Source organism: Strigops habroptila, chromosome 18 (assembly GCF_004027225.2).
Source record: "Strigops habroptila isolate Jane chromosome 18, bStrHab1.2.pri, whole genome shotgun sequence".
NCBI classification, from domain to species: Eukaryota; Metazoa; Chordata; class Aves; order Psittaciformes; family Psittacidae; genus Strigops; species Strigops habroptila.
Genome location: NC_044294.2, coordinates 5,032,182 through 5,047,838, shown reverse-complemented (window position 1 = coordinate 5,047,838; position 15,657 = coordinate 5,032,182). Strand labels below are relative to the sequence as shown.

The window sequence follows — 15,657 nt, the reverse complement described above, 5'->3', positions numbered from 1 at the left end:
CAATGCGCTTGTGTTTACTCCAAGCAACTTGTAAAGGGAAAGGCAGCTTCTTGTGTTTTAACCTTGGAGCTGTATACAATTTATACTGAAGATGTGTTTTAATAGGCAGTTTATTTTGTCTTTTCCAGTTTCCTAATGGGGCTGTTTTCCCTCTGGGAATGCAGAAAGGAACAAAGCACAGGGTAAGATGGGAGGCTTGGTCAAGCCTATAGCAGGCGCAGCACAGCAGGTTCTATCCAGTGCCTTCTGTGCTGTTTCCTTTCCATAATTTGCCCATTTTATTTTTCATAATCTCCAGGGACTCCCAAGGTACAGGTGTGGGAACCAACAGAAGCTGGGGCTAAAATTCCTGGGGTTTGACTCCAGCCTCATTCATGCAAATTCAAACCTGCTGTTTTCCGTGGAATTCGTAGAGTCCCAGACTGGTTTGGGTTGAAGGGACCTTAAATCTCCTCCAGTTCCAACCCCCTGCCACAGGCAGGGACACCTTCCACTAGAGCAGGTTGCTCCAAGCCCCTGTGTCCAACCTGGCCTTGAACACTGCCAGGGATGGGGCAGTCACAGCTTCTCTGGGCACCCTGTGCCAGCGCCTCAGCACCCTCACAGGGAAGAGCTTCTGCCTCAGAGCTCATCTCAATCTCCCCTCTGGCAGGTTAAAGCCATTCCCTTTGTCCTCCAGTTCCCCTCCAGTTCTCTCCCATGTCCCACTGGTGGATGAACAAGTGACTCTGTGGGGCTCAGTTGCCATCTGGAGTTAAACCACAACAGAAATTAAAGCAGTTCTAAGGTTTTCTTGGTTGCATGCAGTTAGGTTAGAAACACTTCTTGTTCTTGAGTGTCTGACTGCAGAATTAGGTCAGGCACACCCTGTGGATGCGTGTTTCCTGCTTGCTCACATTTCTGAGAATAATTGGACATGGGAATGGGTTTGGAGATTTAAAGGAGTGTTGTCACCTTAGAAAGGAGTTGTTTGGAGTTTTATTTAAGTCCTTGTGGTTACGCTGTGGTTCAGGCAGAGGGAAGGATTAGTAACTCTGATTCACTCACTCAGTGCTGGTTGTTCCTTGCTACTCACAAACCCAACGGTGAAGTAAGGTTACTACTACTATTTTTACTCCTACCACTTCCTCCTTGTCATGCTGGAGAGGGGCTCTTCATCAGGGACTGTAGTGATAGGACAAGGGGTGATGGGTTCAAACTGAAACAGGCGAAGTTCAGGTTGGATCTTAGGCAGAAGCTCTTCCCTGTGAGGGTGCTGAGGCGCTGGCACAGGGTGCCCAGAGAAGCTGTGGCTGCCCCATCCCTGGCAGTGTTCAAGGCCAGGTTGGACACAGGGGCTTGGAGCAACCTGCTCTAGTGGAAGGTGTCCCTCCCGTGGCAGGGGCTTGGAGCTGGAGGAGCTTTAACGTCCCTTCAACACAAACCACTCTGGGATTCTACTATTCTACGCTGGATGACAGTGAAGCAGTGCATAAGCTGTCATGTTGCAGGAAAGGGCTTTACTGTTCAATAGATTTTGACATCTCAGCTTTTCATGATTTTCTTTGACATTTCTGTGAAGTTCTGGAACCTTGATACCTAAAATACTTTATAGTGGCTCTTAAAATCCAAAGGATTTAAGGATAATAAGGAGCAAGTAACACAAGAGTTAGAAACCAGCAAGTCTGACATGCTTTTGTTATCTTTTGCTCCATAAAATGTCCTGCATCTAGGGGGGTTTTCTGTGATGGACAAGTTAGTGTGTTAGAGTGTCTTCTCTGCACACACATCACTGATGTACTGGTCATGGGGGGCAAGTTAAGCCATTTGGCTCCTTCCACTAGCCAGGCAATGACTGTATACCTTGGGAAGCTTGGATGAGCCTTGGATTGATTAGTGTGGGGAAGGATAGTGTGCTAAAGATCATCCCAGTACAATTCCTTCTTTCTTAAGAGTTACATAGAACAAGGCTCAGCCTCTGTATCTCTGCAAAAGGTTCGTAGCATGAACTGGTTGTGCCGAAGATGTTGCTAAATAAAACTGTCTCCCATTTGTGTTTAAAAAAAGCAATCTCACTTCCCTATCTTTCTCTCAACAAAAGTGTTGGCTCGAAACAAGTTCAAATAAAGATGACTTCGCTGTGACCACCAGCACGTGGGTTAGAGAGCAGAGATGTTTCTTCTGTTGCATGGCTCATTCTTAATGTCATGTTCTGGAGGGAAGAGGGACCCACGTGCTCCAAGTTAGGCAGAACCAACGGCTGGAGCCAGATGTGAGGTTTGATTTCTGACTGTGACACTGATTTCCTTTTAAAACCAATCCCAGCCTGTTCAGGAGCTCTTTCTCTGAGCTTTAGTGCTGAGCATGACATTGGGCTTTTGTTAGTCCTGCCTTCGCAGCTCCCAAAATGCAGCTGCCCACAAACCCTGGTCCCTACCTGCTCCTTCAGGATCTGAGCATCCAAACAAGCTCCTGAGAAGTGAGCTAAGAAGCTGGGGTGCTCATGATCAGTTCTGTGGTACCAGCCAGTTGGTGCTTACCAGAGGATAGAAACGTGCACAGAAACACACCTCAAAAGAAGATGGGAACCTGTTTGTGTTCATCCTGCCAACCACAGGGTAATTGCTGCTGAGCTCAAGTAGTGAACGTGCTACAAGTCAGTGTAACACTGAGCCTGGTGCTCTGGCTAGTCCTGAAGATGATGTCTCTCTCTCTGTGTCCTTCTTTCCTAAAAGACTTCCCTGCAGTGCTTCCCAGGGCTGCCAGGAGGAAGGAGCAGTTCATATTTGTGTAAAGCTTTGAAGATGAGTAGTGCTAATTATTATTTATAGCTATTTATTCTTACCTTGGGTAGTTCACCTTGATCCTGGGCATGAAAACAGGACATTTGTAAACTGGTCAGCCATGAGTAGAACCTTCTGAAGTCTTTGTGTACTCGTTTCCCTACTGGTTGTAGGTATGATTGCAGTGTATTTGTCATGGAAAATGACTAGTTTGGAAATGTATTATCCCAGCCAGCTGTGCTAAAGGAATCCTTACTCATTTACCTCAATTCTGCTGATGCATAATGTGTAGGATTTGGACATGCCAAGAGGGAACAGGGAAATAGCATTAGCCTGGCCCAAGGCACATTAGCAGCAGGGCTTCCTGTAGATTTAATGACGAAACTCAGATCTGATGCTGGTCAGAGCCACCACCATTGCAAAGAGCATCTGTTTCTGCATCTTTCTATCACTGCAGCTTTTAGCACCTTTCCCTGGTGCTGAACTTACTGTAACAGAAAAGAAGGAGCAGAAATGTGTTAAACACTTGGAGCTTTTTGTCCTAAAATCCTGCTTAGCAGATTAAGCAGAAAAAGGGGATGGGGGGAATGATCAGGAGAAATTAATGTCTTGTAGCTCATGTGTATCTGATGGTAGTTCTACAAGAAGTTTCTGAGATGTTGTAGTAGAGGACTCTGCTGAATGGCACACAGGGTCTCTGGAACTGTGTGTGTGTTTAATTCAAAGCTTATGGTGATAAACAGAGATGGCAACAGTCATCACACCCGAAGACTTATGAAAATGCAGTCTGTAGGTGTTTTTCATGCTATTTGACATAAAGTCATGGACTGGTTTGGATTGAAGGGACCTTAAGTTCACCCAGTTCCAACCCCCCGCCATGGGCAGGGACACCTTCCACTAGAGCAGGTTGCTCCAAGCCCCTGTGTCCAACCTGGCCTTGAACACTGCCAGGGATGGGGCAGCCACAGCTTCTCTGGGCACCCTGTGCCAGCGCCTCAGCACCCTCACAGGGAAGAGCTTCTGCCTCAGAGCTCATCTCAATCTCCCCTCTGGCAGGTTAAAGCCATTCCCCTTTGTCCTTTCATATAGATCATTCCTGAGGAAGTTGGTTTGTCCTGAAGTTGTAAGAGTGGGGCAGTTGGTATGTTCTGCTTAGATCCTAGGGGTTCCTCACCCAGCAGCTCACTGGCCTGTTGCTGCCTCTTTGCTGGTCTGTCCCATGAGAGAAGAGGGCAGAACATTGCACAGGTTTACTCCTGGGGAGTTTGTGTTGCCCTTTGCTCAGGCAGAAGGGGATGGGTTTGTTCCTGTGTGACCAAACACAAGGCAGAGTTCATGGTGTGTGGTTGGTTTCTGGTGGGACTGCTGAAGGGTCTCTCCAGGGTCCAGGCCAGAGCAGTGGGTCCAAGAAACCAGCCTGGAACATGTTGGGAGAGGGAGTTTCTGATCCATTTGGTGAGAGGAGAGGAGGATGGTGATGCCCTGCACGCTGTTAAGTTTGCTGGAACTCAGATGACCCTCGTAGGCTCCTTGTGTTGCTGCTGCAGCCTTTGGAAAAGAAAAAATACAGCAGCTTTTCACAGGGTTCTACTGCTGCCAGAAATCCTTCAGATGAACCTTGCATGATGTGTAAGCAGCACTTTTTCTAAGCATATACAGATAATGCTGGCAACTTCCTGATGGATTGATGGGACAAGAGGAAGGAATTGTTATTCCTTTTGAAAATTTCCAATTAAGACTGAAATGCTTACACTGAAATGGCAGTAACTGACTGGAAACCCACCACTGAACTGCTCATTAAAACCTTCATCCTCAGCAGGTCAGGCCCAGAGCACTCTCCAACTCTCATTTGGCATTTTGGTGGTTTATTAGTGCTGGATTTCATCTGGTTTGTATCCAGCCCTGTCAGTGTTCTGCCGTGGATGGCACCCATGGGCTCTGGAGTCTTAATTCAGCCAAGCAAAGGACACAGGACAATTGTTCTGCAGGGGGGAAATTGGGAACATTCATTAATGAGGAAATTGGTGGTTTATGTTTTGGAGAGTGAAAGGGAAACACATGAAGCCAAGAAAGGAGAGTAGTGTCTTATCCATGGTAATAGCAGGGCAAAACCGATGCCAAGGGAAGAATGAAACAGCAAAAGAGATCTGTAGGGAGATAGAAAGGAGGAAAAAGTAGCCAAACAGCAAAACCAGAAGATGTCTCTGCATGTGCTGAAAGAACAGGTAGGATTTGAGTGGCATTGGTTCAAGTGTCATGTGTGTCGGGCGACATGGTCCAGTGTGAAGTGTCCCTGCCCATGGCAGGGGGTTGGAACTGGGTGATCTTAAGGTCCCTTCCAACACAAACCATTCTGTGATTCTGTGACTATGTTGGGTTAAACGCTGGGGGGAGCACTATATGACAGGAGGGTGATAAATCAAGAAGAAGGAAAGAACAAAGAAAGCAATGTCTGGGAGCAGGGAGCCTCCTTCAAACCTCAGAGGGGTTAAGAGGCGATGCCTGAGCCATTAACTGGGAAAATGCTGGGATTTGGGCTATAGCCATGTTATAGAGCTCATTTTGCCAGTGCTGGGAATCCAGAGAGATGTGATGTGGAGGTCAGGGAATTGCCAAGGAGGTATTTGAAGGATCACACATGTCATCTGAAGACATCAGTGGTTTTAGGCTTACTTTTTAATAAGCAAAGGTTTATAGATTAAATAGACCCCTGGTTACTTTAACACCTTTATTTCCCCCATCTTAGGTAAGCATAGAGCCATAACCAGCATCATAAACCTTTCTGAAACACAGTTAAGTGTCTGAAGAAACACCTTTTGAGCCTGAGAGGCTTTGCTTGTGGTTCCAGATACAGGAATTCATTGCTTGGGAGTGTCTTCCAAAACCAACAACCTGGTGTTTTCTCTCCTAGCTCTTCTCTTAGGAAACGCAGCCAACTCCTCGCGTCACGAAGGCCCAGCATGAATGTGAACTGTGCTGGTGGCACAGACTGGCCAAGAAAGCTGGAGTCCAGTTGCTCTGTGGGAAACACAACTGTAACAGTCCAGGAGTCAGAAGAAAGTAACGTGGTGTTAGGAGGTCACAGCCCGGCTGCAGCTCCCAGGACTGAGGGTAATGTCTTTACCTTAGAAGTGAGAAGGTTTTAGGGTTGGTTGTTTTTTTTGAGGGGGTGCTGTGTTTTGGGAAAAATCCAGTATCCCAAAGCAGTTTGCTGTGGGGAATATGTATCCTGCCTTTGCCAGGTTGGTCTAAAGGACAATGGTCCACAGCAGAGTTTGGGATCTCGCTGTCTTGGCAAGAACATCCCACAGGTATGCCCTGGCTGGCCAACTTGCAGTCATCCCTGAGCACATTAACTGGAGGTAGCTGGACATTCCCGATGAGCTGTGTGCCCACCATGGAGCAGCATCAACCACCTCTAGTGTGGTGTGTGCTTCTGCTCCTGCTTTGCTGTGAGAGTAGTTGTCAGTGCTGGGAATCTGTGTCTGTATTTCTGGCCTTGTGTAATTCCTGGCTCCTGCTCTTACACACTGAATCCATCTTGCTTTAACAAGGAGCATTAAGCATCATGGTTCAGCAGGATTTTTTTTATTCACAACCCAAGTGCTGGCTCAGTTTGAAAATGCACTGTGGTTTTATGTCATGTAACATTACCCTGACATCCCTGAATGACTCAGTTTATGACACGTAACGCTACATGTATTGACATCACTGTATGACTCAGTTTTCGTACTACAGTGTTACAGTGAAATGATGTTTTTCAGCATCCTCAATATCTTGCAATATTCATTTGTCTCTCTCAGGTTTAGATCCTGAATGCCGACACACTCCCTGTGCAGTAAGTCCCCAGCTCAGCAGCATGTTATCTGCTCCTGAAGACACTCACAACTGCCATTTCCAAGATGGAAATAAGAGACAGTCGGAATATTTTACCACCCAGGAACGCCATGGGTGCTGCACCTTGTCCTCAAGCAGCAGTTCACAGACAGTGGCTCCAGAGAAGGTGACGCTCGTGGTAGATGGCACTCGCTTTGCAGTGAATCCACAGATTTTCACTGCTCACCCTGACACCATGCTGGGAAGGTGGGTGATTTCCACTGTTTTCAAGATACCTCAAGGGGGTCAAATGTTTGCTATAGTGGAACAAACCCCAAATGTCTGTTTGTCCTCTCTACACACAAGCGAGGCAAGGCTGACCTCATTCAAAACTTGGCTGTGAGGGCTTGAAGACATGCCCAGATGTAGAAGGAGTTGGTAGTTCTCTAGATAACATTCTCCCTTCTTTCCACTTCCTCCAAACAATGAGTGCTTTTAGCTAGACCTGGTCTCCTTTTACCTCTGTCCAAGTGTTTGCCTTGTTTGTAAGCAGTACATCTGTTCCCAGCTGATAACCTCCCTTCCAGGATGGGGAAAATGATAATGCTCCATCCCCCTTCTGCTGTTATCTTTTGATACTCTCCCCAGAGAGGTTACTCAGCTCCCTGTAGCATGGTGTAAAGGGTTTTGACACAATAGGAAGCACTCATTTTCTGTATTGCCAGTGCTTTTACCCATCTCTGACCAAAGGAGACAAAGGGTTCTCTTGGGTTACTGACCCTTGTGGAGGCTGTTGTGTAAAACAAGGGATCAAAAAGCATGTGGTGGGTATCTCATGTACTGTCAGTGAAAGGGCTTTATTGCTGCAGTATTTTCTGACCCAGGGTTGAATGAGCTGTTCCTGTGAGCTTTGGCTTGTTCCATACAATACAGCAGCTGTAACAACAGAGTCGATTTATAGGAGGGCTGAGCTGAGACAGTTCTTGTGCTTCTTTACCATGTGAGAGATTTAAATGTGGGGTTTGTTACTGTATATATGTGCCACTGCTGGGTTCGTTTAACCTCAATGCACCTATTGATCTCTAGAATGAATGCATTTCAATATACTTCTGCCCTTACATAGATTTTTATCTATTCAGAATGTTTGGACCAGGAAGAGAATACAATTTCACCCGGCCAAATGAAAAGGGGGAATATGAAATCGCAGAAGGAATCAGCTCAGCTGTGTTCCGGACTGTGCTGGTAAGGACATGTTTGCAGATGGAAGAAAACAATCTGTTTGTGCCAAACTGAGCCATGTCCCAGGCAGCTGCACCCCCCCTGGGACACGTTCTGTTATTCCTGTTCTGCATTGTGATTTTATTAAAACTCTTTGGTATGAGTCAACATTTCAGATGTTGCCTTTTACCTTTCTTGCGTCACACTGTTGTAGTTCCTGAGCTGCATCCCAGCCTTGTGGTTGCATATAAATGCATGTTGCCTATGAGCTGTTATGAAACTCTGTGCCATGGGAAAGGTTTGAGCTGGAGATCACTGTTGATCAGACCCAAGGGGATCTGCAGAGAAGCAGAGAGATGTAGATTCTCGGACAAGGAGGGTGGTTTTGCTATTCACAGAGCTATAAATAGCCTCTGTAACTCTCAAATGTTGGTTAACGAAACAAAGAAGTCACGGAAAGTTATCAGAGTCCAAGATATTCTTAATTTTTCACTCCCAAAACTGTCCTTTTATTTGCAGGATTATTACAAAACCGGGATCATTAACTGCCCTGATGGGATTTCCATCCCAGACCTTCGAGACACATGTGATTACCTCTGCATAAACTTTGATTTCAACACAATCAAATGTCAAGATTTAAGTAAGTATGGAGAGAAACCAGCTCTTAGGAGCTCATCTGCATGGGTTTGAGCACTCTGATCCTGATTCAGTGCAGTTCTTTACTGTGGGCTTTAGTTTAGCATGAAGGTGTGGACTCACTAAGACTCGTCTATGCATTGCATTTAAACAGCTTCCTTTTTGTGCTGCATCAATCCCAAGGGATTGAATCCTGCAGAACACAGACACCTTGCCCAAAAAAGCAAATTGAACTTGTAAAAGTCACGGTGTCTTCTTGTAACAGAGGCTGAGAAGACATTCTGTTACAGCCAAACAAAATGAAGGCTAAAAGCAGGGCTATGACTCCTGTCTAAGACGTACCAGAGAATCATGAATCATTTAAGCTAAATCTGATGGGCAGAGCAGGAACCAAGGACACCAAAGCTGGAAAGCAGTGGAGAGTTCCTAGTCATGAAGGGATCCGACTGGGAGCAGCTCTTTGGTGGGAATGCTGGCAAAACACTTTTATCATAGGCTGTGAAAGGGACTGTACAGGAAGGGGGTACACGGCATCACAGCACAGGCTGTGGGGGGAATTTCCTACCCTATCCTCTGATCAGTGATCACAGAGAAGGCAGAAAATGTGCTTTCAAGGACAGAGATTATTGCTGGAAATTCAATTTAAGTATTGTAATGAATTAATAATTCAGTCTATTGCTGTTCCACTGTATTGATTGGACCTTGGTGTTCTTTTAATGGTATTGTAATGGTTTGACAGTGTAATCTGCATCCCATTGGAAACACGGTCTCATGCACCTGATTTTGCCAGTTCTGGAGCTAGAGACTGTTGATGCATCTGAACATATGTTAAGGAGTTTGAAGAAGAATGCAGGCTGTGCTCTTGAATGTATCTGGAAAGTGTAGAACTAGGACATACTTTCATGCTGTGTAGAACAGCTCATCATATGTCTGTCTCATTAGGTGCTCTGTTACACGAGCTCTCCAACGATGGTGCTCACAAGCAGTTTGACAGCTACCTGGAGGAGCTCATTCTGCCCATAATGGTGGATAGTGCAAGGAAAGGGGAACGTGAATGTCATATTGTCGTGCTGACAGATGAAGACACCGTGGACTGGGATGAAGATCATCCACCTCCGATGGGAGAGGAGTACTCACAAAGTAAGGGCTCGACACTGGGGCTCCTGGCTGCATGTTCAGCACACACTCAGACATCTGGCTGTAGGGAAAGGGCCCATTGCCCAAACAGCAGTCTTCCTTCAGGAAGAGACACTGTTTTGCATGTTCCTTCTGAACTGACTGCTGCCAGAGCCTGGTCAGAGCTTTGGTCTGACAATCTACATTCATAATGACAGAACTCACTGCATCTTCCTTTTGTTTGCTGCTTCCCCTTCAGCTTTTTTCTGGCTCCTTAGTACACACCCATGACCACCCATTCTATCCAGCCTGCAATGTACATCACTACCTGACCACCAAGGAAGTGGAGCTAATCCCAGTGATGAGAACAGACACCTGGAGTAGTTCTTGGAAACCAGACCTGGTTTTCAACACCTCACAGAATCCCAGACTGGTTTGTGTTGGAAGGGATCTTAAAGCTCATCCAGCTCCAACCCCCTGCCACGGGCAGGGACACCTTCCACTAGAGCAGGTTGCTCCAAGCCCCTGTGTCCATCCTGGCCTTGAACACTGCCAGGGATGGGGCAGCCACAGCTTCTCTGGGAAAAGTCTGTGCCAGCGCCTCAGCACCCTCACAGGGAAGAATTCCTTCCTAATACCTAACCTAAATCTCCCCTCTTTCAGATTAAAGCCGTTCCCCCTTGTCTTGTCCCTGCATACCCTCATAAAAAGCCCCTCTCCAGATTTCCTGTAGTCCCCCTTTAGGGACCTCCACATTATAGCATGTCAAAACCAGGGAGAAGGTCCCTCCTTGTAGATTCTAATCCCCCTTTTGATTCCTCCAGTCCTTTACAGCTCCAAGCTGTACAGATTCTTCAAGTACATCGAGAACCGCGATGTGGCAAAAGCTGTGTTAAAGGAGCGGGGCCTGAAGAACATTCGCATTGGCATTGAAGGTAAAGTGTTCCTGCAGGTGACTCCATAGTCAGTAAAGCCTGGTTTCTTCTGGGCTCAAGACATTTCCTGCTTTGCTCTGTGTTTTACTAGGTGTTTATTTTCATGGAATTAGTACAAGCTGGGCATGTTCCTTCACCTCTATCATGTTACACTGAAATTGGTCAGGAGGCTTAAAGGTTAGAGAAAAGTTAAAGATACGTAGCATGGAGCAGTAAGACTGTTCTGTTTAGGAGCGAGTAAACAGGAAACAGGAGTCCCAACACTTCTGCCTGCTGATCCGGGCATTCCCTTAGGGAGCTTAGAGAACATTGTGCTTTGTCCTGGGACACTGTCTTATTTTTAGAGTAGCTGTTTCTGCTCACAAAATGGCCAACACTGCGCAGCCATTGCTCATACAGTTACACACAGTGCTGCACCCTCTTTTTAGAAACTCACAGAACCATTTAGGTTGGAAAAGACCTTTAAGAGCATCGAATCCAACCGTTCCCCAGCACTGCCAAAGCAGCCACTGAACTGTGTCGCAGAGTGCCATATCTGCACATACTCTAAATCCCTCCAGGGACAGTGACTCCACCACTTCCCTGGGCAGCCTGTTCCAATGCTTGGCAAACCTTTTGGTGAAAGCTTTTTTTCTAATCTCCAGTGTAAACCTCCCCTGGTGCAGCTTGAGGCTGTTTCCTCTTGTTCCTTGGGAGCAGAGACCAGCCCCCTCCTGGCTCCATCCTCCTGTCAGGCAGTTGCAGAGAGCGATAAGGTCCCCCCTGAGCCTTCTCTTCTCCAGACTAAACCCCCCAGGTCTCTCGGGCTGGAGCGTCCAGCCTTCCTGGACTCCTTTGCAGGGAAAAAAAGAAGAGTTCTGCAAACCAATAATGATAAATGTGGAATGTGAGTGTTCATCTCCTAAGTCCCCCTGACCCCATAGTCAGTCCTACCTGGCTGTTCTTCTGGGATTCTCTTGCCCCTTTGTGCATATCAGAGGTGTGTAACGCGACTGACTGGCTGTGTGTATTTTCAGGGTATCCCACCTGCAAAGAGAAGGTGAAGAGGAGGCCTGGTGGCCGCTCAGAAGTCATCTACAACTACGTTCAACGGCCCTTCATCCAGATGTCATGGGAGAAGGAAGAGGGCAAAAGCCGTCACGTTGACTTCCAGTGTGTTCGGAGCAAATCCCTCACAAACCTTGTCACTGTGGGTGATGATGTTTCAGAGGACCAGGAGGTTATAATGCATCACCCCCCACAGGTAGATGAACTGGACAGGCTGAATGCACCCTTCTCCCAAATGGCTGTGAATGATCTACCAGATTAGTGGTGGCTCAGGGGGATGGTCCTGCTGATGTGGGAACTTCTTGGCATAGTTCCATCCCTGGTGATGGAACACAGACTCTTGCAAGGTGCTTTATCCTCGTTCCTGCTCTTATTACATTGTCATACTTCAAGCATGTTAATAAAGAGCCACACTTCATGGTCTAATTGTGCAATCAAAAGCAACATCTCCTCAAACAAGAAGAAACGATGCTGTTTGTTTCTACTTCAAAGGCTTCCAGATTGGCGGGTGCTGAATATTTTACCTGAACTTCTAAAAGAAGATTAGAAGTGTTTTGAAACATCTTGTTTGACGTGAGAGAGGAAATTCTGGGCCTGTCAAGACAAAGCTTTCCTTTATCATTAGGCACTTAGCTTTGCTTTTGTGATACATCAGTTACAAAGGACCCAGCATCAAAGCAGGACAGATGATGCTCTTTCATCAACCAGCAGAAATGTAGCACAGTTGGGACAGCAAAATCCTGTGTGGAGGAATGTGTTTACACTGCCACCTGGCTCTGCATCCAGTGTTGTACTGCTGTTCTGGGCAAGGATGGACAAGTTCAATAGGAAGCATATGCCTGTTGACAGGAATTGCCCATATATACTTCTCCATAGGATGGAATCGTCGTTTTTAGGAATGTTGTCTGTTAAGTTCAGCAGAACGAGTAGATCATACTGAAGGAAAAAGCAAAAAAAGAAGAGACTGTAGTTGATATTTTACCAACAAAGTAAATCTGTTTAGTAGCCTAATAGATGTAAGAAGCTTTCTAGAAGTGACTGCATGCTAAAGACTATCAGTTGTCTCCTCCATCCCCCTGCTAAGACAAAAGTGGAGGAGCTCCCAGTACAGACAGTTTACTACCTGAGTAAATTCCTTGGTCTCATCCACCTTAGTCAGTCAGTATTTCTGTAGGCTCTCCCAGGAGCATTCTACTGGTGCAGCTTTAAAAGGCCAGCTACTCTCTTCCCAGTTTGGAACTGGCTGGACCATTTTGCTGTCAGGCAGGTAAGAAACAGCAATGGTAAATTAGCCTTCAGCAGGGAAAAACACACATACCTGGGAACAACACTCCTTTGCTGCTCTGATTATAGTATCCTAGTCATGGTTAAGGCTCTGTTCATTTTGGATTCAGAGCCACCAAAGCTGTGACTGTAAGTAGAGACACACTCCAGGCTGGTTTAGCTCAGTTACATCGGAGCCAACTGGTCCTGTTCCTGCAGTGTGGAGGTACCTGTAGGCTTCATTAAACCCCTGAGTAGCACACAGTGAGTTCAGAACCACCACAACCAAGCAGCACATCAACCATAACAGGCCTCTGGTTGTTCTGATGACTGTGTAGAGGTTTTACATACTCAAAGCAGAGTTAAACATGGTGCAAAGAAAAGCTGAAACCCAGTCAAAGGGAGGGAGAGAGTTCCCTTGCAAGGTTGTTAAGTTCAGGTCAGTTCTGCTCTTGCAGTTGGCTGCTGTTGAATCCTGTATCACTTACACATTGAGTTACCTGGTCATAGTTGGCAAAAGAGAGGTAGGTACCCTGCCCTTGGAAGGTTTAATCCTTTGTTGCCAGGGTTGTATCATAAAGCAAATCTTGTGTTATTCTCCATCTGTCTGCAAAGTGTATGGTAGACACAGCACTGAAGTTACTGTTTGCTGCTACGGATGTTTGGGTTTTCAGTGTAAGTACCATGACAATATCAAACACAGATTTTCCTGAAGGATTATGAGTTGTTTTAGTTACAAGGAACAAAATCTCTGCCAAGGCATCAACTTGCTGATATATTTAGCTCCCATTTGTATGGATACAGGTTCTATTCTTTGCAGTGTTTCTGTTCTTAGCTTCTTTTCCTAAGTGCAGCAAATAGCTTTCTTCTTTTTCTAAGTGCCTATGGGAAGGTTTCCAGAAGTGCTTCAGGACCTCCTGAGGGTCCCAGTGGTTCAGACGCCCAGGTCCACCTGATGCCTTCCGCAAAATCCTCCCTGTGTGTCAGTGGATCAGGATAGAGAAGTGTCCTGCAGTATCAGCACAGAGGTGGTAGCAATCACTTCCCGTTCTTGCTCTAGATGAATTTCTATTTTTGTAGTAGAGAAAGGAAGACATATGGACCATCAACTCTCTAGCTAAGGGCCAGACCAAGCCCATTACCTGCCGTTTCCACAAGTCAAAGGCACTGGTGAGACTCTGCCCAGCAGTGATGGAGCTTGGCCCCAGGACCTATGGATTCTGGTTTTTCTGTATGTATTTATTTTTACAGCAGTGTAAGTTTGAAGTAAATGTCTGTTGGTATTGACCAGCTGACTCACAACTGGAGTTTACACATGTTCTATTCTATGGACCTGAAAGGTGCGTGGTGGTGAGCTACAGGATTGTGTCAAAGCATCTGATTTCGATGGGACCTGACAGCCAAGTACCATATTCAGCCAGAACAAGCCCCTCCAGTGTCCATCCCTGAGCCCAGCATCAGCAAACCTCTTGAAGGATTTGGCCAGTTTAGTAGGACAGTGGTCACAGGGACTTAACTGCAACAGGCCATTGCCTGAGAGTTGGAGACTGTCAATGCCTTGTTGGAGCTTGTTGGTACTCTGGGTAATCAATTGGACCTTCAGCATGGGATGGAGGTATCCAGCTTCCATCATTTCCACACTGTTTTTACCCCTCCCAAAGCCCACTGTAGTTTATTGGCCTTCCCAAGTAACTTAAGATGAATTTTGTTTTTTTTGGTAGAGTGAATTCTATTGGAACACTAAATCAAACTGAAAAATAGGCATTTGCTTTTCCTCCTCCTCTCATGGTCACCTACTTCAGGTACAGCGTCAAGTTTTGTCTTATTCTAGATCTACTGCAGTGTTACCTGTGGTGTGTGTGAACTACAGCTGTATGGTTTCTTTTCTGTATTAAAGTATAAATTATACCTGGCTTGTTTGGCTCTTCTAAAAGTCATTTTAAATGTGGAGTAGAAGAACAGGCAGGGGATCAGCTACTAGAAGGTTTTGTTTCTTCCTTCATAAGTATGGCTTGTGACCCCAGCCATAGAAATGGTTTTGCACCAAGCAGAGCCTGGCTGATGTAGCAGGACCTTGTGCAGCACCCATACAAAAGCATTACTACTCAGAGTTTACCAACTCATTGCAGTGGTGTTCTAAAAGCAGCACATAGTGCAGGTATGACCCAACACTACTGAACCCATCAACTATGCAGCATCTAAAACAGGCCACAGGGCTGCTTTTGATGGGAAAGATGCTCTCCACTTCTACCTACTCCATCTGCAGAAGAAAACAGCTTTGGAGTGGGTCTGGGTTTATTCCCATTTTCAGCTGTGGATGTGTTTCGAGGGTTTTCTTGATGAAGCTTGAGAAAAGCACTAAGAGATTTAATTCAGTGGAATTACTGAAATGATGACAGGAACTTGTACTCACAAGTGGAGCTGTCGCAAGTGTAAAGCAATGAACTAAGAACCACAATGGATTTTGGCATGTTACAGACTGGTAGGAAAATAATGGTCAGAGCTTTGCTTCCAGTGCCGTGTGCTCACTGCTCATTGTGCCTTTTAAAAATAGAAAGAGGAAAAGATGAAAACAAACTTGTCCTGAAGCTGGTAAAATGAAGTTATATTTACACAGCACACGAGTAAGGCCAGGATTGGCCACCCTTGCCAGAAGGCCAGTTGCACTCTGCCAGGAAGGTTTAATTCTTCTGGACTTCAGGACTTTAACAGGGTGCTCATTGCTGCTGTGCATCTATAGGAAATAGAGTCACAGAATCCCAGCCTGGTTTGGCTTGGAGGGGCCTTAAAGCTCATCAAGCTCCAACCCCCTGCCACGGGCAGGGACACCTTCCACTAGAGCAGGTTGCTCCAAGCCCCTGTGT

The 15,657-nt window shown here is 46.1% G+C and overlaps 1 protein-coding gene across 7 annotated transcripts in view; it reads left to right on the top strand.

Moving 5' to 3' along the window:
- The window catches only part of KCTD20 (potassium channel tetramerization domain containing 20), a 31,069-nt gene extending 16,363 nt beyond the window's left edge, over positions 1-14,706 (top strand). For 6 of the 7 annotated variants that reach the window (XM_030473198.1, XM_030473199.1, XM_030473196.1 and 3 more), the window contains 7 exons: positions 5,674-5,873; positions 6,566-6,845; positions 7,718-7,820; positions 8,316-8,436; positions 9,375-9,572; positions 10,373-10,483; positions 11,500-14,706. In XM_030473198.1, the coding sequence (XP_030329058.1) occupies positions 5,723-5,873; positions 6,566-6,845; positions 7,718-7,820; positions 8,316-8,436; positions 9,375-9,572; positions 10,373-10,483; positions 11,500-11,792 (1,257 nt within the window). In that variant the 5' untranslated portion in view covers positions 5,674-5,722 and the 3' untranslated portion in view covers positions 11,793-14,706. Of the gene's footprint in view, positions 1-2,677; positions 2,683-5,673; positions 5,874-6,565; positions 6,846-7,717; positions 7,821-8,315; positions 8,437-9,374; positions 9,573-10,372; positions 10,484-11,499 lie in introns of all 7 variants that reach the window. The other variant, XM_030473195.1, reaches the window with a different exon arrangement.
- Positions 14,707-15,657: the final 951 nt, after the last annotated feature.